General features: G+C 52.2%; 1 protein-coding gene across 2 annotated transcripts in view; it reads right to left on the bottom strand.

The window, feature by feature from the left end:
* Positions 1-20,892, bottom strand: part of PRKCB (protein kinase C beta) — a 115,494-nt gene that overhangs the window by 59,314 nt on the left and 35,288 nt on the right. For both annotated transcript variants that reach the window (XM_068698938.1, XM_068698937.1), the window contains exon 3: positions 9,617-9,699. In XM_068698938.1, the coding sequence (XP_068555039.1) occupies positions 9,617-9,699 (83 nt within the window). The remainder of the gene's footprint in view (positions 1-9,616; positions 9,700-20,892) is intronic.

Below are 20,892 nucleotides of genomic sequence, written 5' to 3'. Positions count from 1 at the left end.
GGAAATTTTTGCAGCTTTTGCTAAGAGGAGACATAGATCAGGAAATGCCTTTGGCTTCAACAGGGAGAAGGTGAGAGGCGGGGGGGACCAGAGCCTTCCTTGGGCCCAGAAGCCTGAGCCATAAAATACTTTAAAAACACATCCAGCTCACTTGGGTTCATCTTTAAAATAAGACACACATGAAGGGCAGTTAGGTTTCTTTGTTTTCCTCATGATGATAAAAAAATAAATAATAAAAATCCCAGGCCCAGCTCCCGTGGCTTTCTCCCACACCACGGCACCATTTGTCCTTCAGCAGCGCGCAGCCATCTCCTCTCCTCGGGGATGCAGGCATCCAGGCTGAGGATGGTGATGCTATTTTAATCCTTTGTACTGACAAAATCTGCCGGACTCTCCAGAACAGCCACTCAGGTTTGCTCCAAAATTATGTGCCCCTGCTTTCCATATCTCATTGCAGAGAAAGCCGTAAATTAGCGCTGCTGAAGAAGAATTAACGCAGCTCATGTGAAGAGACTATTTTCAAGTGAATTTCATAGCAATTTAGGCAGCTTAATAGCAGAGCGCGTACAACACGGTGACAGCTTGCTGTCTGCACCTAATGAATCCCAACCCGCGGACATTAAATCAAAAACCTTGCATTTTGGTCCCACATTTTCCCCGGGGAAAGTCCCCCATGGTACATAACGAGCAGCTCACAGCAGAGGCACAGGAGCGACCTAGCAGCGACTCTGAAGGTGACACTGGAAAGCAAAGCCTGCGCTCCCCCCAGGGAGGATAACTGTTTGTGAGGCATCGGGAACACTAACGAGAAAGCTCCAGGAGCATCCTCCTCGTGCACACGATCTTGCTGGAGAAACCCAAATGCAGCCGGGGGGCAACAGACTGAAGACAACTGCGACCACCCCAGTGGGGACCAGCGCTTCTGCTGAGGACGGGCTGTGCACGGCGCAGCTCCGCGCCTGCCTGTGCCCAGGCTCCATCCCAGCCCTGAGCTGCCCATCCCCAGCCTCCAGCTCTTTTGCTCTTCTGTCTTTCGCAGCACTGCAGCCAGACCAGGCCTTGGCACTGGAGGGCCGGGGGCTTGGCTGAGCAGGCACGGCCGTGAGCATCGCAGCTGGCACTGCTTCGGCATCAAACACACGGCCGCAGGTAGAACCTGCCCTTGGCAGCTTTCCTTGGCAGCTTGCAGCAACTTAATACATTTTTATTGACAAAAGATCTCATCTGCTAGTCAGACAACCACAAAGGGACACAGATGACAGTTATTCTTCTCTTGCTGCTGCCAACACTGAATAAAATACACTCTGCTTACTGAGCAGCAAAAAGACAAGCTCTGTTTTTTTCCCCAAGCAGCACAAGCATCTCAGCATTATTTAAAAATGTTTATTATCGTTCACATGGTGTGAGAGCCACTGTTCCTGTTTAAGCTAGCTGCACGGAGCAGGCTCCCCCAGCCCTGTCTGTACAGGCTGCAGCTTGGAGACTGCCCGACGGCACTGGGAGGCCTCCGAACCACCCCAGCCTGCCGGACACGGGGCTTCTGGATGCCCCTCACCAATGCTGCTCAGGTGGGCACATACACCACCATCGCCTTCTGCCCCCCAGATTGTTTTTCTCTGCACAAACCAAGGCAGGAGGTCTCTGGGGCTGCAGGCAGGGCGCAGACCCAACCTCAGTCTCCCACCCAGTCATTTAACGGGAGGCTGCAATCTTAACAGACGTAACGAGACACACACACAGCTCCCCGAGGAAACGAGAGAAGAGCTTTTCAAACTGCAGGGCTGAAGACAAGTGCAAACTGGCAGGCGAACGAACTCGGCTCTGGCGGAGCCAGGGAAGCAGCAGAAGGTGCTGGGAGGGAGCAGCGCCGATACATCTTCATCCCACAGGAACTGTCACCGGCCGTCTGCGCCCGCAGCGCCTGCAGGAGGAGCCAGCATGTGCCCTCGCACGAGGGGCAGATGGCACCCGCCGAGAGCTGGAGAAGTTAATTAGCACAATGAAAGCGAGCAGCAAGTTGTGGCGAGGCTCTGCCGTCCTGCACGGAGGGGCTGGCTGCAGCCCCCACTGCCTGGACGCACCCCGGAGAGCAGAAACCTGAAGGAGCTGCTGGTTCTCGGGCAGCGCAGGTGGACTCCCCATGAAGCTTCCCCATGAAGCTTCTCTCTTCTTCTAAAAGTAAATGACAATACATTTTTCAGTACACACACCCAATTTTGGGTCTTTTCACAAAAGGAGTCCAAGGCAAAGATGAAATGGTTCTGCCTCCAGCAAGCAGAGAGCGTGGACAGGCCATGGGTGCTGCACCGGCAGCACTGCAGATATCCTATCCTATCCTATCCTATCCTAAAGCTGCAAGTGCTGGAAAAATTAAAAGCAAAATCAAAACGAAGCTACAGTGGCCTGTTATCTTCCTGGAGCAACTCGGATATTTATTAATGCATCTTGATTAGATGACCTTTAACAGGATAATGCAAAGAAGGTCATTTTCATGATTATTTTGTCTACAATTTAAATAATTATGCATTCTACTAATAGCTCTGACTATAATTAGGTTTGCCAACTGCATTACATTATACATGCCTGATTTCAGCTCCTGAAGACCTTGCCATATTTCAGAAAACTTCAGCTTGAATGGGCATGCTAACTCTGCCTCCTGCAAACAGGAGAACACAGGAGTGTCAGGGCTTGTAATAAAGAACAGCGCAGCTTAATTCCTTTGTGTTAATAAGGGTTTCAACCATATTAACATGAAAACTATGGCAAAGCTAAAACCTTCAGCAGGAACGCAAGCAGGCAGCAGTTTGAGCACAGTGCAGCACGGGCACAACGTGTGGCTGTAAGCATCAGTACCCCAAAGCCCAACACGGGGCACATTTGGGCTGAATTACAGAAGTAAATGGCAAAAACGCCGATGTCTTCAGCTACTCAGCTGCATAACAAACGTACTGTCCTCAGCAATGTTGATGGTCAAAACACAGACCCACGGGAACATCTCCAGACATCAAAAGCAAAAAAAATCCTGCCGTGACTTAGGACCAACCTAGCATGAAAGCAGCCCCAGCAGCTTCAGTACCAGCATTTGTATCGAGAGCTTCAGGCTCCATTGTGAGAAGCCTTTTTTTTTTTTTTTTACTTAAAAGCGCTATCATCTCTGTATAATTAGTCCTCCTCTCCTGGGTGGAAGACTCATACTCCGTAGGCTTTGCAAGGTTAAACACATGCACGTTCCTCCAGGAGGTTCAAACACAACCAGATCAAACAGAAAACTGCTCCAAAGCAGGACTAGTCAATGATAACAGAGAGACTTTGACATTTCACTGCTCTCCAGTTTTGTTACGCTCTGAAAAGTGGAAAATGTCAGCCTCCTCCCAGGGCCATATGCCTGAGACATGCACAAGCCACCGTCCCATAAAACACTTCAGCGCATACTTAGCTTTGAACCGACAATAGTTTTCAGTAACTAATATCACCCAGCTGCTTAGAACTAAGCATCCACATGTACCACAAGCACTTCACAGGATGCAAAATGTTGTTTTTTTCATTGATCCTGAAGTAACTAAGAAGTACTAAAAGATACAGAGATAAAGGAGAAAAGTCAGGATGTTTTAAAATATATTTTTCCATGGGCTCTGTGGCCAGCATACCAGCATACAGCAGCTCTGGGGATGAGAACCAGCAGCCAGCTGGGCTTACAAGTCCCAGACCAGCCCAGGACCTGGCTGAAACTGCTGCACCCCGTGTCTGCAGCCCCCGACAGCACAGCCCATGTCAGCTGCTGCTCCGTGCCACCCCTGCGGATGCTGAGCATGGGGATGCCATCTCGGGGAGAGGAGCTCTTCCCTCGCCAGCTCAGCAAAATCACGTGTCCCACTGTAATGAAGAACATACTGTAAGGTTTAAACAAATGCGATAAATTAAACTCATTCTTTCTGCAAGATTTAATTGGATATTAGTATTTGTGAAAGGAATGACAGTTACCAGATTGCTCCACAGACCAAAAAAAAAAAAAAAACATAGCTAAAATTGTTACAACCTAGATTCTATCAGTGTTTAACATAATTACAGGTCGCTCTAGACTCATGCCATGGTTATTAGCGACAACACAGCAGAGGAAAACTCAAGCTTTGCATTAGTTCAGAAGGAAGCCCTGTCCCCAGATGATTCCCAATGTAGACAGGGCATTGTTGTTTGCCAAAGCAGTTTTCTGTCTCCTGATTCAAAGCTTCTTAAGGATTAGATTGCTGCAAGAAGCTTGATTGCCAGTGCAGAAGGAATAAAGTTTGCCCTGCGTGCATCTCCCTGTTAAATCCTGCCTGACAGCCAGCCAGGAGTACAAAACAGAGGATCGCCCAGAGATTCACAGAATAACATCCAGGTACAAAAGGGCCAGTTTTGCTCCCTATTTTAAGTCTCAAGCATCTGCATTCCTCTCTCCATTTTTGGAAATAATGGATTAAAATGAACTAACACCAGCTGGGCAGCCTTTACATGTCTGCTTCAGGAGCCACAGTGGCAACGCTTACTGAGCAATAACGGCAAGCAACAGATAATTTGATCCGGGGCCTTTAGGCATGTCCTGGTGCCAAGTGGCACCTCTAAAAATGTGACAGTTCAGATTTAAGTTAGACCCTTCCCTTTCCAGGCAGAGGCTGCCATAGTTAACCAACAGTCAGACGTGGAGGCAAACTGCTGGTAATTAACCGGCCAAGGGGGCTGCACGCTGGCAGATGCTCCTCGTTTCTCCTTGCTCCCTCCAGCTTGGGCAGGGCTGGTGGGGAGAAAGCAAGACATCAACCCCCAGCCAAAACCGCACAGAAATGGGCAAAACGTCTCCCTGGCACCTGCTGCCTTTGCTGCCTGTTGCGAGCTGCTGTCCAGATGATGAGCGAGGATGAGGAAGCGGTGCCTGCGTGGGCAGGCTGCCCAGCTCCCGCGTGCGGCTCAGGAGGTGGCATCTGGCTCGCAGCTCTCCCACTGCCAAAGCCCATTTTCCTTGAACAAGGTTAAGTGGTTTCAGCATTTCAGGATCCTTCGTTCCATCTCCCTCGGCTGCAGTCACGTTTGCTGGCACCTTTCTGCCACTTTGGCACCACGTTGGGCAGTTTTCAGCTCTGCCACCTGTGAGCCCTGGGGCTGCAGCAGGGGCAAGAGGCAGCATACGGGGGACAGTGTGCGGCTCCCTCGTTCGTGCCTCCTGGTGCATATTTGCAGCCCCCAGACCTCAAGCAAACAGACCTCAAGTCAGCACCCAGAGCCAGATGGGCTTTAGCTTTATGCTTAGCAGGAGAAAAGCAAGCAGGCCGCCTCTGGCACCAGCCAGAACACAGGACCACGCTCTGAATCAGTGCTCCAGGCACGTCTAGGCCAGTGGGAGCAAAGTGCTGGGGTCCTGCCCTGACCCCCGGCCAACCCCATGTCGTGCTCAGTGCTCAGCCTCAGCCACTGCAGCCAGAGCAGCACCTGCTGCTGCAGGCAGGCAGACAGGACGGGAGCCTCCAGGCTCTGCTCAAGCAGCATCTCCTCCTCCAGCTACAGCAGCCTCATAGATTTCATCTCTGCACACACAAATATCTAAATATATACCTAAACGTATATATTTTTAGATATATGACATACATCTCGTAGCCTGAGCTGGGTCTGCAGGGTACAAGTGGGTCTTGCTGCCATTTTCTTTATGAGTTGTAGATGACAAAACAGAGGAGAGAAAGTGCCCGCGTTGGAGCTCAGCCGACAGCTGGAAGGAATCTCACAGCGTGACACTACTGAGCAGCGAAGGGCCCTGCAAAGCCTCCACCGTGCTGCCTGCTCACGAGTGGCCCTGGGCACCCCGCACTGCCCTGCAAGCACAGGGTGGCAGCAGGGGGACCGCTGGTGGCAGCAGCTCTGCTGCTTTACCTGCCTGCTGAATTCTGGCACAGGAGAGCGCATACAGAAGAGCACATTCCTGTGCTGGGATGAAAAGGTTTTCCCTCATTTATTAATAGACTTTTAAGAAGATAAAGTATAAAGACCACAATGTAAAAAGGAGCTGGGTGTCAAGGGCAGAAGGCTGGGCTATGCTTCTCCCAGCAGCCGGGGATGTTCCTGCTCCCCTGCCCAAGCACAGAGCACCAGGACAGGAAGGTGCTGGGGGACCCCTGGGCTGGGCCATCTGACACAGTTGGAGCAGGCAGAGAAGCTTCCCAGTGCCCCTTGGCCCCGACACCAAGACCCTCGGGCAGGTGAAGCAGAGGGGGACCATTTGCACTGATTTTAGCCACATAAATTCAGTGCTATTTCAATGACAAGCATCAGAGCCCAGGCTCCAGAGGCAGCGGGTGCCTCCGGGGGTGACTCAGAGCCCCCGGGGCCTCCTGCACTCACACACCCCCAGCCCCCCCCCAGCCCCCCCAGCCTCCTCGGCATCCTCCCAGCAGCACAGGAAGCCCGGTGGGTGAGCAGAGACCTCCCCGTGCAAGGGAGGAAGACCTCGCCCCCTCTTCGTCACCACGGGCTTAATTGCAGCGTGCTGCAGAGAAATTGCACGCTGCAAAGCCCGTCACAGCACTGCCAGGGCTCAGGCTGGGGGCACGTCTGCCACTGGGGCTGGGAATAATGCTGCAGGCTGCCCCGAGGCCAGTGTGGTCAGATGGGCACAGAGGCTGCTCCGGACCCTCCTCCTCATACAGAAGTGCCACGGAGCAGCAGTCCTCAGGACCAGAGCATTTGGGGACGCACCAGTCTCCCTCAGGTTAGCATCTCTACCGCATCTCCTTTTCCCCTCCACTAACTGATTTGTAAGGTTCAATAGCTACCAATGGGCTGCAATTAGCAGCAGTCCCTGGGGAGCTGAGAGCCTTCCGTGAGAAAAGCAATAGCCGTATGCAAAGTGCTGGGGGGGGGATTTAAAAAACAACACTGAGTACCTTGACTAATTGTCTGTCGGGAAGTGGAAATAAAAGTGGGCTTATCAAAGCTCACACGAGTCCCACCGTGCAGCCCAGGAGAGCAACGAGCACCACGTCCCAGCAGGGCAGTGCAGCCTCTGGCAGAGTTTCTGCATGAGGGGAGCCGAGCTAATGGCCACTGCAAGAGATGTTGTAAAAGAAGGGCTTGCTACTCACGGGATTAATGCCCTGCATGCTTCAAAGCATGCTCCTGACCGCCCTTAACCAAGAAGCCTCAGAGCAGTGCTCCCAGCACCCAGCTCCCAGCCCGGAGAACTGGGGAGGTGCCAAGCAGGGCAGTTTCCCTGCCCTCAGCCCTGGGAACACCCAGGAGCTGCATTTGCCTCTTCCTTCGTTGATAGCACATTGACACTGCTCTGCTGAGCATCCTCCCTGGAAGCGAGGTGCACTGTCAGGAAGGCTTCAGCACACTGGAGGGCACTGTGCTGTGCAGCCTGAGGCTGAGGAGCTGCGAGCAAACACGCCCCAAGAAATCTGTGAAATTCAAGCTGGGACTCGACTATGAGCCTCAGGAGATACTAAAGCAAGATGCACCGCAAGAAAGCACGGCCTCCCTTACTGTCACCCACTGTGTGCTCCTTGCTGCCCGTACAGGTGAGCCCTTGTGAAGCACTCAGAGGTCTGCTTCCAGTCCAGCTCCTGACCCCCATGTGCTGATGCAGAGATGCAGTCTGACCTGAACGACTGTACACATGGAGCAGGCTGGGCACTGGGACAAAGTCACTGCTCTGCTGGAGGCACAGCAAGCAGCCTCCGGAGCAGTTCTGGGGCTGGGGGGCGTCAGGCAGCAGCCCACCCAGCACCGCTGCCAGGGTCCCTGATGCTCCGTGATGGAGCTGCCCTGCTGATTCTTTGGGACCAAAGCCCAGCCAGGATTGCTCCAAACCCAGCAAACTCATACAGAAGGAGAAGTCAGGCAGAAGGGGGAGACAGCAAGCCTGGATTCTGGTTTGGCAGAAAAGCAAGGCAGCTCTGGCAAAGGATCCCAGAACACCTTGACTGACGCTCAGCCTTCACTGTGCCCCCCCAGACTCTGTCCCCTGCAGACATCTCCTGTGGACTAGGGAAGAGCCTCGAGTCCAGGGCCGGGCAGGACATGTCCCAGCTTCAAACACCCCCAGACCCGCAGCACTTGTCCTGCGCCCTGCCCCGGTCTGCCCCTGTCCGCCAGCCGGGCGAGTGGCACTTCCCCAGATCCCAGCACCAGCCCCATTCCGGGCAAGGCGACTGACAACGTGTGTGTAGCCCCCACCTTCAGCTGTGTGCTGCACTTCCTGCTCCCACTGGTTCTATTTTTAAGGGTGAGAGTTCTGGTGCACTGTAGTTTCCCCAATTCAATCTCTTTTCTCCTAGCAGTTCCCCAAATTAGCCAGTTTCCACGGTAAAACACACAAACTGCCAGACAGACCTGAAACGCGCTGGCAGAGCCATGCAGAGAGGTTTGAGTGAGCTCTGCTTTGCTACTCCAGCTCTGTCACTCGCCCCCGAAAGCACTGGGATCCACCAGAAAATTACACCCTTGTGAAAATAGGGATGGGGACTTAAAGTCAGCTGGCTTGGGAGGGGGCGAGGAGGGGGGGCGTTCTGCATTTTTGGTTGTGTTTGCTTTATGTATTTGGTTTAAAGGAACATCACTATTGCTTTCTGAAAGTCACATCTAAACTGGTATTTTCCAGTATTTTTTTTTTTGTCCTTGATGATGCTGCCTTGTGAGTTTTGTGTTTTCTGTCTGAGGGAGTCAGAGCCTGGGAGGCAACACCCACCATGCAAATCACAAGCAAGCACGACATGTGTCTTCAGGTTTTTTCCTGAGAAGACCAACAAACATATGTATCGGCTTAATTAAACCTGCAAGATGATACGGAACAGTCTTGAAAAAGCGACGCCTGCTCTTCCTGATAAGGGCCCCAGGTTGGCACCGGGGAACCTGCACACGAGCAGCTGAGAGCTGCGGCCACAGGGAACGCTAACGCTGAACAAACACAGGGCAGCACAGAACCAACACTAAATAACAATGCGGGGCAGTGATGCCTTCAAAAAAAGTAATGAGCTGAGGAGGAACAAGGACAGGCATATTTCCTGAGGCTAACTCCAGTCTAGTAAGCATCTTTTAACTCCAGCACAGTAAGCACCTTTTAAATGACAGCCAATTCTTCCAGGTATACCACTTATGACAAAAGGAATTGATCAACACATTGAGCCAAGCCTGGCCAGAAGAGAGAGCATTCTTCAGCTCAGGGCAGATTGGCTAAAGTCATCCACAGGAAGATAAATACATCTTTTTAGTGGTCAGTGCTTTGTGCTTGTTAATTAACCCGAAACATAAAACATCACTTCTCCTGGCAGCCCCTCGATGGGAAAGCTGAGGCTGTGACTCCGGGGAGATGGGGTGAGGCTATCGGCTGTTGTCCCAGACTGAAATGTCTCTGGATTCCTGCACATTCTCCCTGAGCTGCTGAGAGCAAGTTACTGGGGGATTTGAAAATATTTTGAGTGTTTCAAAATATCCGGGAGCCCACACAGCTATGATAACAATGAATTAGAGGCGCACGTGAAGTAGCGTCACCGAAGTGTCGTCAGCCCAGAAAGCTGGAGGAACGCCTTCTCCAAAGTGCTGTGAAACAAAACGACCCAAACACCACTCGTGGCACTGGGCCGTTACTTACATCAGAGGCAGGGCCTTTATCAGCGCCAGGGCACGAGAAGGTGACGAACTCATGGCACCGCTTGTGCACGACGAAGCAGCAAACTGCAGAGAGAAGACAGGGACAGCATCAGTGGCACGTTGAGATTTTGCACCACATCAATCCAGAACTGAAAAAATAAAAAGCAATTAGGTAGATTTATGAGAAGAGACATCTAGTCATCTAGGACTCTAGGCAGTGTTTTTTTTTTTTTTTTTAAGATTTAAAATTCCGCTACAGATTCCCTTATCAACTACTGTCAAATGGACCAGGCATTTCAGTAAAACTAAGCAGAAGCAAAACGTTGAACCAACATCAGAGAAGGGCTGGGAACCCTTACATTCACTTTGAGCTCATTGTCACTTGCTGAAAGCGCGCTGAGGTCACCCCCATGTATGAGAAGAGGGAGTAACTGGCATACGTGGATATCTGAGCTGAAAAGTTCATGTGTCCAAAAATGGAAGCCTGTACCGACGAGAACAGGTGGGCAATTTTCCTCCCACAGCTCTGCTTTTCTTTAGTAACTCCACAGCCTCCATTTGCCAGACCAGAAGACACGTACTTCTCCCTCTTCTCCCTCCTCACACACGCACGTAGATGACAAAGTCAATCTTCTGGGAGCAGCACAGTAAATTAATCCCAACGTGCCATCACCCAGACTTTCAAGCATGAGTATCCGGAGCTAAATCCACATCCCTTAAACCAGCAAACCCTGACAGCGCACGCTAATCTGAAGCTGCCGGCAGTGTTTTGCAGTCTGTGCAGCCAACGCTCTGTACTTTAAAGGCTAATTTTCCCCCCAAGCCACGTGCACACCTCATTTGCAGCAACAGGCACCCAGGGGCCACCCGCACCAGCCACTGCCGCGGGCAGCACCGCTCACAGGAGCCGGTCCCTGCCCCGGGGACTGCTGGCTTTCCTAGCAGAGCCGAGCCTTGCCGGGCTGTGCTTTGTGTGAGGAAAACCTGGGCACCGAGCTCAGCTGTGTCTCAGGGCTCTCTTGCTGCTACATCCTTTTCCCAAGGGCTGTAGTTGTGCCAAAAGCAAGAGCAACACCAGACGAGCTGTGCTGGCTGAGGGGGTTCTGAGAAATTGAGCACGAAAAGCAAATTGAGGCGCACCTCAACGAAACAGGTCCCAACTGCATCCACATGGGATTGTTCTTAAGGAACAAGGAGAAACCAAGTGCCGTTTCCCATTAAACCCACAATCCCCTTAACGTGTCCTGCTACACGCAGTTTTAAATTCATTTTCCTTTTCACATTTTTCATTACAAAAAGAACAAACACAGAAGGTTGGAGAGGCAGAGCAGCTGCCAGGATCTCTTTCCTCACAGGACCTCTCGCTTGCTTTTCTGAGCAAATAAACATTTCTTGAAAACATTGTTCACCATTTCTGTCATTTGTATACGCAGACAGAAGCATCTGGGAAGCAGGAAGGAAGAAATTAGAACTCTATTAGCAAAGATTTGTCCTGAAGTGTGTGTATAAACTCAATAAGCCTCCCTGACACGCTGGAGCGCGGGCACTGTCGGGAGTTGCACACTGATGCTGCAGGAGGTTCCCAGCAGAGGTGGGGTGGTTTGGTTGGGCTGAAGGAGCAAGCTTACCGGGCTGGCTGACCAAACGCCGTTCCTCTGTGCCATATAAAACAGGCTGGTGAATGCAAACCCGACCCTGAAGCGTATGTAAAAAAAAGAAAAGCAAACCCTTCAGAGCTCCACCTTCCCCAGCCCCTAAGCAGCTTTTGCACTTTGGGGACAGCGCCATTTGTTCCTGCCTGGGGAAAATTGTTCCTGCCTTCGGGGGTGGCTGTGGCTGGAGGAGGAAAAAAGCAGTTGTGTGTGTGCTCGCCCTACCTTCAGGGCTCTGACAGCACTGCCCTGCGCCCTGCCCACGGCCAGCCCCGCTCTGCCCTGCAGGGCCCTGGGGAGAAGCAACCTTGCACCTCTTCCACCACGGCAAGCTGCTGGGCATTGCAACAGGCTTTCTTGCCACACTCCTTCCATCGGCTAACCACTCCTTCCTTTTCTCAACTGCCCCATGTAACGCGGTGCACGGTCAGTTTGCTGAGCTAACCCCAGGGCAGCTCTGTGGAAAGCCCTCCTGAGTAACAGGGGCACCACCCCGAGCACAAAGCTCACCCCACCTAACCCAGCACTGCACGCGGTGACAAATTTCCTGCAATTCAGTTCCATGCTGAAGCAAGTGCCCTCCCCTGACGCTGCCACCAGCAGCCCCGAGCACACGAGGTACATGGGGACTAAAGCAAGGTTGGCTTCTGCCCCGTGTAAGGGCGGGCTAGAGGAGAACTTCTCCAAATTAGCTATTTCTGTGTATTCTCTGTTTTACTTTTCACACACACCTCCCCTGAGCAGGGAGAGGGCAGGCTGTGGCTTTGACTTCAGTTTATGGAAAGTCAGAAATCTGACCTTTCTATTTTTGCTCTGGCAGAAACCCGTGGTGCTTTGGTTTCGAAGCAACGCTCCCGGAGCCCCTGCGTCAGGCAGCCGAGACCAGGGCCCCGCTGCGCCAGCACCTTCACAGAGATGCATCGGGTCCTGGAGCATCGCACAGCCAGGAGATCCAGCACATCGGTGGAGCTGTGGGGTTTGATTGCAGTTGGTTTAAAAACAAAGCATTAAAAAATTCAAGCCTTAAGTACGGCTGATCCTTACAGACAGCCGGGAGGATGGCCGAAGCAAGAGTGAAGCACACACCAGCCCTGCTCTAGCTATTTGCTCCTGCCTCGACAGAAACCATGAAAACAGCACATGTTCATTTTACCTTTCCATGTGCGTGAGCAGAAGAGGTGAAATGCCCATTTCTAGCGGTAAGAGACTAGAAAGCCAATGCCCAAGAAGCTCAGAAGCATGCCAGATTCTCATTACGACCTCCCCTTATTTTTTCAAGGTTTTATTGAGGAGTTTAATTATTAAAGAAGGCATTAAATATACACACCCAGTTAACACCTCCTGCCCTTTGAGCAGGGACCTAAAGAATGTATTAGAAATGCCGTATTTTCTCTCCAAGTGGAAAAATGATTGCAGCGTCCTGAAAACATTCCATACTACAGTTCAATTAAGTAAATGATATTCAAAGTCACTGCAGGCCACCTTTGTGGCGACCGAATATTTAGCAAGAGTAGCAGGTTCTTCAGCAATCAATATTAATACAGATTGCAAGGAAAATCCATTTGAGGATGATGAAGTGCAATGCTTGCCTACGCATCCAAAGCAAGTGGCTCTCTGCTGACTGCAGTGGTGTGGGCTTTGCACCCAACGCTTCAAACGAAGCTCTGCAAGCCTTGAAAAAATCCATGCAAACAGTTCGTGCATGCTTAGGTGAATTTAAGTCTCTGCAGAAAACCATCCAAGAGAATTAATCAGGTATAGGAGCTTATGCAGGTAATCCTGCCTCGACTCATGGGCGTGCATCTCACCCGGCAGACACAAGAAGATGTGATAGATCTTCCCTCCCATGACTCGTGCATGATAGTGTAAAGAGAGCGGGCGCTTCCCCCCTGCGAGCGCGGCAGCAGGACCGGCAGCCCCACGGAGCACCGCTGGGGCGGGCACTCCCACGCCGTGCTTGGTTTCATCACATCAGAGTTTTTGCATCTTTGTCAGCGTAGAAACTACAGTACAAGCAGCAGCTTTCCCAGGTTGCTAATTAGACAGTTAATTTGTAAATCTTATTATATGATAATAAAGTTACCAAATCCCACTGGTGAGCTACAAACGTCCTGAGTCATTTATATCCAACAAAATGAAACATTAACCTTTACCATTTGTTGTTGCATAATGCAAGACTGCTCACTGGCCCTAAATTCTTCTTTAGTGCTCTCTCTATTACAGGCATCTGGGGAAACATCACTGTCATGGGGGAAGTGAAGAATTGAAAACCCTACAAACGACGAGAGGCAGAGTCCTGCAGCTCCGATACTCCCCGCAGACCTGCCGGAACGCACACTTTTAACGGCAGCTGCAGCACAGCTCTCAGATCTGGGGCAACTTGCACTAACGCATCCCAGCAAGATCAGGTTTCTCCTTTCCATGTTATCCTGGATACAGTTTGGGAGGAGAATTTCTACCTGAAGCAGCTCTGGCTCCAGCAAGCAGAAACCTGCGGCACTGCTCAGGCAGGGGCTGCAGGAGCCCGAGCAAACCAGCTGCAGCTCCACCAGAGCTGTGTGCCGGGGCTCAGCAGCACCAGCAAACAGCTGCAGGACAAGGCAGCTCGCAGCCGAGCCGTGCATTTGGCTGAAGAAGAAAGGTTTCCAAGAAGGTTGGTTTCCAGAGCTAAGAACTCACAGAATCATTAGGATATTTCCAGACCCTTGGAAAGAGCCTGATTTTGAAGGACGGAAAGAGAGAAAATACTAACGGTGTTGAGGGGAGGTGGGCACGAAAAAGGACAAAACCAGAACAAAGATACTTATAAGCTTCTTTGCCTAAACCACTGCTCAAAAATCCCCAAGAAAACTATAAAGCTGTTTCCTAAACTGATCGCAGAAACTGAGAGCCAGAAAAAAACGAATTAAGAAGCGTTCCAAGAGCACGAGCATTGCACAGCACATGTCCAGCTGCACTTCCAGCATGGGAAGGGACCTCCTGGGGGAAGAGAGGGCTGCTAGCGCAGCTCAGCAGGAGGCAGAACATCCATCAGCTCCAGGATGCTGACAGCCAGCCAAACCGGGAGGCTGAACACAGGGAGACAGGCCAGCAAATTAAAGCTTTATACAACAGCGTGCGGTTGGGAGCAGTTGTAGGTTTGCGTGTTTTGCAACAATGCTGCAAATTATTGCAGCAGACAGAAGCCCCCTGGTAAGTCCTCAGCGATGGCGGGAGGGACAAACCCAGCATTTGATTGCACTATGCAGAAATACTGCCACAAGCTGCTGGGTGGAAGCCCCCTAATTGCTGAGGACTTTCAGCATCACAGACACAAGGCTGGTGACCAAGCTGAGCTACAAATTGAACGCTAATCTTGGAGCTGACTTCAGCACTGCCTCTGCTGTAGTGCCAGGTCTCACCTCTGCACCTGGATCGCAGCAGTGGTCCTCTGGGGTCAGCAGGACAGAGCTAAAAATGAAACCTCCAGTGAAAGTAAAAAATTTAAAAATAATGATTAAAAAAGAGGCGACAAACCTCGACACTGAACGAAGTGCAATTAGAGGAGAGCGGATGCTTCCACAGCCTCGCAGCAGCTCCAGGAGCAGACAGTCCTGCGTTCAGGTACAGTAACCTCGACGTGTGGGAGAGCTGCTGGGAACAACCAGCCCCAACAGGAGGCACACGGGGAGCACTCCGGCATGTGAAATCACAACCGTGGGGGCTGCTCACAGGCACCTGTGTTAGCGGAGAACCAGGCACGCAGCCACCACGCAGCATTTCCTTGCTGAGGTCCTCCCCTGGTCCCCCGGCATAGGGAGCAGCCCCAGCACACGAGGCCAGAGCCCACCCATGGTCACTGTCACCACCGCAGCCAGGGCAGACCAGATGCAGCCCTGGCAACCACTAATTCCGCCCCATTAACAAGCGAGGCAGGTATCCCCGCCTCTGGCTTGCCAGATTTATTTACAGAGAACAGAGAGCTTGTTCGCTCTGTGTCGCCTGCACGCACACCTTCTTTCTCATTCAGAGTATTTGCTTCTGTTTACCAAATGTAAACAAATGCAAAGAATTTCCCCACCATATGCAAGATACCTCACCTCACATGCTCTGTCTCCACTCACATGAGTTTCCAAAAGCAGACAGTTGGGCAGCTTGCCCAAAGACACAACAATGCTGAAAGATTTGCTCTTAGAATACAAAATCCTTCCCAGTCCAACGCCTTCTGCCCAGGACAAGCCCTTCACCAGAGCACTAAGCTCTTTATACTGGCACTCAGGCTACCGAGGGAGCCAGCCCAGATGCATGTTCCCAGGAATACCAAAGCCTGGAGCAGTCTCTGGGTTCGTGTTTTAGTTGCAACTCCCAACGCTGGAGCTGGCTGAGCCCGTCCTGGTGGGCAGCACAGCAGCAGCAAGCCCAGGCTCTGGAGCTGGGTCCCCAGCCACGGCGCTGCTCCCAGCCCAGCCGTGGGTCCGAGGTGGCAGCAGGTCTGGGACATGTCCAAACGCTGCAAACTCCTGCCCGCGCCACCACGGCTGTCACAGCGAGAGCTGTCCCTAGGGAGGGATGCTGCCAGGACCACGATGAGGAGCTTTTTTCAGTTTCTGGCCAAGTGCTTCTGTTTCTGAAGGTGCTGGCGTATCCAAGAGACTTCAGGCTTCCATCCTCAGCCCCTTTATGACCTTTGGAGAGCTACTTCGGGGCCCTGTTTCTCCAGCCTTCTCTGGCCTGGCTCTGGATCAGCTTTTTGGGGTGCTGGAAGTGTGCTCCATGGGAAGGCTGCCCTGCACCACCCCCAGGCACGCTGCAGGAGCTGGGTGACTGCATCTGGAGGAGCGGCAGCAGTGGCGTGCCGCATCTCCACGCGGCTCAGGAAAGCCAGGAGAGCCCCAGAGCTGCCTCCAGGCAGCTGCAGCTCCGCCGTGGGCCCCCGGCCGTCTGCAAGGGGCCTTGGCACCAGCCCGCAGCCGAGGGCTGCAGGATGCCAGGAGAGCGCACAAACCTGCGGCGCACCTGGCACGCCAAGCGCGGCTGGCTCGCGATGATAAATCATTTCCTGACCCCTGCACGCTATCAGCTTGGAGCCTGCCACATGAGATTTGATTAGCCTCATCTCCCATACGAAATGCAGTTAGCTGGCAGGAAGGTATCCAGCCCTCCTCAAAAACCCAGACACTGTGACAAATGACTTCCTGCAAGAATGAACCCTGCCTAGCAACTGGATGCCACATAAAGCACCGCTGCCTTTTATTTGATCTCCATTTGATGCTCTAATTTCATTGTATGAACTCCTTGTTCTGACGTTGTGGAGAAGGGGCTAATCCATTTTCTCCAAGCCCTTCACGAAATGCATAATTCAGGGAAGTCACCTCCAATGCTTGCTTCCCTCCGAGCACATTTTCCCCAGAATGTGCATTCCCACCAAAGAGAAGCCCTTTGTCATCCTCTGTCGGGCAGAGGGAAGTTCTGAAGGCATCAAGACCCCTATCAGATACAGTATGTCAAATAAGGCAGACAGATGGAGAGTTAACAGAGGGAGAATAAGGATCACCCAAGATTCATCTAAAAATCAAGCTCAGTGAGGAGTTAAAAAACCTCCCCAGAGAGCTGACATCCATAATTTAGCAGATGGTTTTAATATCATGAAACTCAAAGATTATTTTGAGCGTATCTCAGTGCGTAGCTGCTCCCCTACAACCCCATGGAAACTCTCATTTGGATAATGTTTCCATTAAAATAAATAACAGGAGATCCAGGAAACGGGCTGGAATTCTGATCATCCGAACTGGAGGAAACAAAATAACAAAAAAGATATTTTTAAAGGAGCTTTGCCTTTATCCACCTACGCTGGGCAAACCACGAGGTCAGACGCATTAGCCCGGCTTTGCCTCCATGATGCACGGAAACGCACCGGAGCCAGCAGCAGCCCTCCATTTGCCGTTGCCACGTTAAAAACTAAGACTTGGTACATCAAACAGTCAGCGAAGCATGATAATTGTAAAATAGAGGGAAAGAAGGTTTCCAGGAGGGGAAGTCCTAAATTTCTGACAGCGCTTTACAGCTTTTAATCACTTACAGCACATAAAGAGAAGCTGAGCTAAAATTTGTGCTATTTGGATTTAATCCCCAGCTTTGGTTAAAAGCTTCCCGGAGTCCTCACAATGCAACAAATATCTTTAATTCCCCATCAGACTTCAGCAGTTTTTCCATTTTACCCAGTAAAAACGGACGTGCCCTGGGGTTTTTGGACTACAGCTCCTTTCTACAAAGCGCTGCCAGGACACGGCTGTGAGAGGCTGGGCTCTGGGGTGCCCGCTGGAGCAGCGCCGTGGTGGGAGGTTTGGGCACTGAGGGGTCGGAGCGGGCACTGCTGGAGCAGCTCCCCGGGGCTGGGGATGCTGCCCAGGGTCAGAGCCGTGCCCTGCCGGGGGGAGGTTGCCCCAGCTGCTCATCCCTTTGCTCACACGGAGCTGGTTTGCAGCCACTCCTTGTGCCCACGGTGAGATCCGCGCGAACTGCAGGGCAAGGATGCCAAGCTGGTGGCTGTGCCTGAGCATTTTGTATTTTGAGCAACTACTGTCACTTTCCAATTACTTGGTTTTGTGTCTAAACCCATGGCACGTTTTTGTTTCTTTGCTCCAATACTCCCCTGGTTTGCAGGAGGCACTTCACAAGCCAAACCCTCCCCATGGCACGCTCCCACCCTGCCCCTGGAAGGAAGAGCAGTGAATTAAGGGCAGTGAATTCAGTGCAAGGAGCAGGGGGCTCTCACTCACTAGGCTTATGTCTGCCTTCACCATGGCAAAGCAGTCCCAAGGCACGATGAACAACTCCTGTCCCCTGACAGACACGAGGGCTGTTGCTCATTTGTGCCATTTGGCACGAAGGGGGGAGCTGATGGGTGGGCAGAAGGCAGGGGGAGAGGGGAGGAGATGCCACCAACTGCAAGCAAAAGATGAAGGGGGTGAAGGAGATTAGGAGTGGCAAAAGGCATTTGTGTGGTTTCAGTTTCTTACAGAAAAGAAGGGGTTGTTTTTTTCTTAAGAAATGGGTGAAGAAAAGAGCAAGACAGCAGGCGTCTCTTCTGAGAGGTCTCACCGGCTTTATTTCCCTGGAAGACTGTGATTGCCTGAACAGCTACAACGATTTTCAATCCAAGAAAGCAATTCTTATTCAGACCAGTTAATTCTGCACTAATGGCACAAAGAAACCTTCACTACAGATTTGAAGAGGCCCAGCCTTTCAAATTAGTGCTGTGAAAGCTGTCATTCAGTGCCAGGAAGATAAAACTGCATTTCCTGGTATTTCTGAAGTAAAAGCAATATGATACTTATTTTTTTTTTAATTTTTTTTTTTAAGCCACACAATCTTCCAGCCATTATGAAAGCAATGGGCACGGCTTTGTTTTGCTCTCCAGCAGACAGGGAGCAGGGCCCACATCACTTCTGTCACTTGCTGCTTGGCAGGGGAAGGTGGGCAGCACTCGCCTGGGCCGGGGAGGATGCAGGAGCTGCAGGAAGAGCCCAGCCCCAGCACCCACCTCCCGCAGGTGGCCAGCAGCACAGCAAGGCCAGGGCTGAGAGACACTTCCAGAGACACAGCGACATTAATTTTACATCAGAGAGCCTCTGCCAAGCTCAGAGAAAAATGGCTCAGAATTTAAATACTTCATCAGCATTTCTCACGTACCAAGCTGTAACAGAGATTCACTTGCAGACTGAATAATTTAGCCCATACAAGTGCCTGGCCAGCACGGCACGCACAGCAGGCGCTGGCAGCGCAGGGGCTGGCCACGAGCTCCTGGCTCGCCCTGGGAGCAGCTGCCCAAAGCCCCCCCCTCTGCAGGCATTCATCACTTCATCTTCCCTTGGGCGCTGGCTGTGACTCCACTCGCTCTTTGGGCTCCAGCAGTTTCTTCAGGTGTTTCTGACACACAAGGGCTGGCCGAACGCAGCACTTCCCAACGCAATTTTGGCCACGAGCCGAACTGGCAGCATCCGCCCAAGGTCCTTGGGAGGGCACCCGGAGGACAGGTGCCACAGGGGAGGCGGTGTTCAGAGCACACCCTTCCCCGAAGGACTTAAAGCCCCTGACCTCAGCTCCAAGCCCCCGGCCATGCACGTTCCTGCAACAACCACAGCAAAACCCGAGGAGCCCTCAGGGAGCACAGGAGAGTGTGAAAGTCAGTGCCCAGCAGCGAGCAGCAGCCTTCAGGTGCTGCAGCCGGAGGTACAGGGGGCACTTCTTGCTCCCAGGGGTAACGGTCATCAGCAAAACCCAGCGAGTCCAGCACCCGTAGGGCTCAGGGTGCACAAGCACCCACAGCAGCCGTGCTGAAGAGCAAGGCAGAGGAAGGCCATTGCACTGCTCCTTTCCAAAAGAGGCATCTTTAATATTCATCTTTTTTTTTTTAAAGGGGTTAAATATTTTGAGCCCAGCCATGCACTATGAGAAGGATTTGAGTACGTACGAACAAAACATTCAAAAAAAGTCTGCAGCTTTTATATGAAATACCAGTAATGAATTGACAACACACTCTGCATGACAATGAATGTAATGAAGCCAGGCGGGATGAGGAGCATCAATCATCCACGGCAATATAATAGGTGTGGGCGGGGAAGGGGACGATGACTGCAGTAGAGCTCAGATCGGGGAGAGATCTTTCTTCTCCCACCGCTAGCGACAGAAACACCCCGAGCCAGGCTCTGGCTGCCGGGGATGGGCAGGGGGCTGCTTGGGGGCTGGCACCAGCTGGGGTGGGCTCCTCGCACAGCGCAGTGCCCGTGGGTACGGGGTGCTGGGGACACGTTACCCTGCCCCAGAGCCAGCCGAGGAGTTCAGAGCAGCGAGGACGAGGCTGCCTGTACGTTTCCTGGCACGGCTCGCAGGCACTGCTCCCCCCTCTCCGCTCACCGTGCCAGGTGCCGTTTCAGAGACCCACGCACGGAACAAGGGGAACCGAACCCGCAGCGGAGCTGCCCACGCGCGGGCCCTGACAGATGCCCTGAATGAACCAGAGGAAAACATGCTATTCTCTAATCTTTAATTATAGCCAGGTGACATGTTGCAGCAACACTAACAGGTAATTTTTCAAGCTCGAATTTGTTTATTTCGGTGTTAACATCCCCCTACCTGATTCTTAAGAGCCCAGCCCGCGAGCCTCCTGGCACGGCACACAGGGGTCGGGCACAGCCTCAGCCCACGAGCACGGGGCAGGGCTGCAGAGCCATCAGGGACAGGAACAGCCCCACTGCTGCCTGGGGTCTGGGTCACAGGCAGCAGCGGAAAAGCACCCAGGGGCTGGATGGGGTTTAGCAGATGAGAGGCTGCTCCATGAGGAAACACCCAGCAACACACTGCAGCCAGGTCCCTTTGCCAGGGAACCAGGTCAGGGTCCCCTGGGCGTTCCAGGGGCCATGAGGCCAGCTCTGCTCACCAACACCCGCGCCACAGCTCCAGGACCTGTCCCAGCCCCCAGCTGCACCTTCAGCATCTCCACCAGCGAGAGATGAAAAATAAGTACTGTATGATTAATCAAGGCCCTGAGGGACCAGATTAAACAGTCTTAGAAATTAGTTCTGGATTTCTTACAAAGGCGCTGGAAGGCAGTGGAAAGCTGCAGCAGTCCCCAGAGAATTAACAC

The sequence above is a fragment of the Anas acuta genome, chromosome 15 (assembly GCF_963932015.1).
Source record: "Anas acuta chromosome 15, bAnaAcu1.1, whole genome shotgun sequence".
Classification (NCBI taxonomy): Eukaryota; Metazoa; Chordata; class Aves; order Anseriformes; family Anatidae; genus Anas; species Anas acuta.
This window is presented reverse-complemented; position numbering and strand designations above follow the sequence as displayed.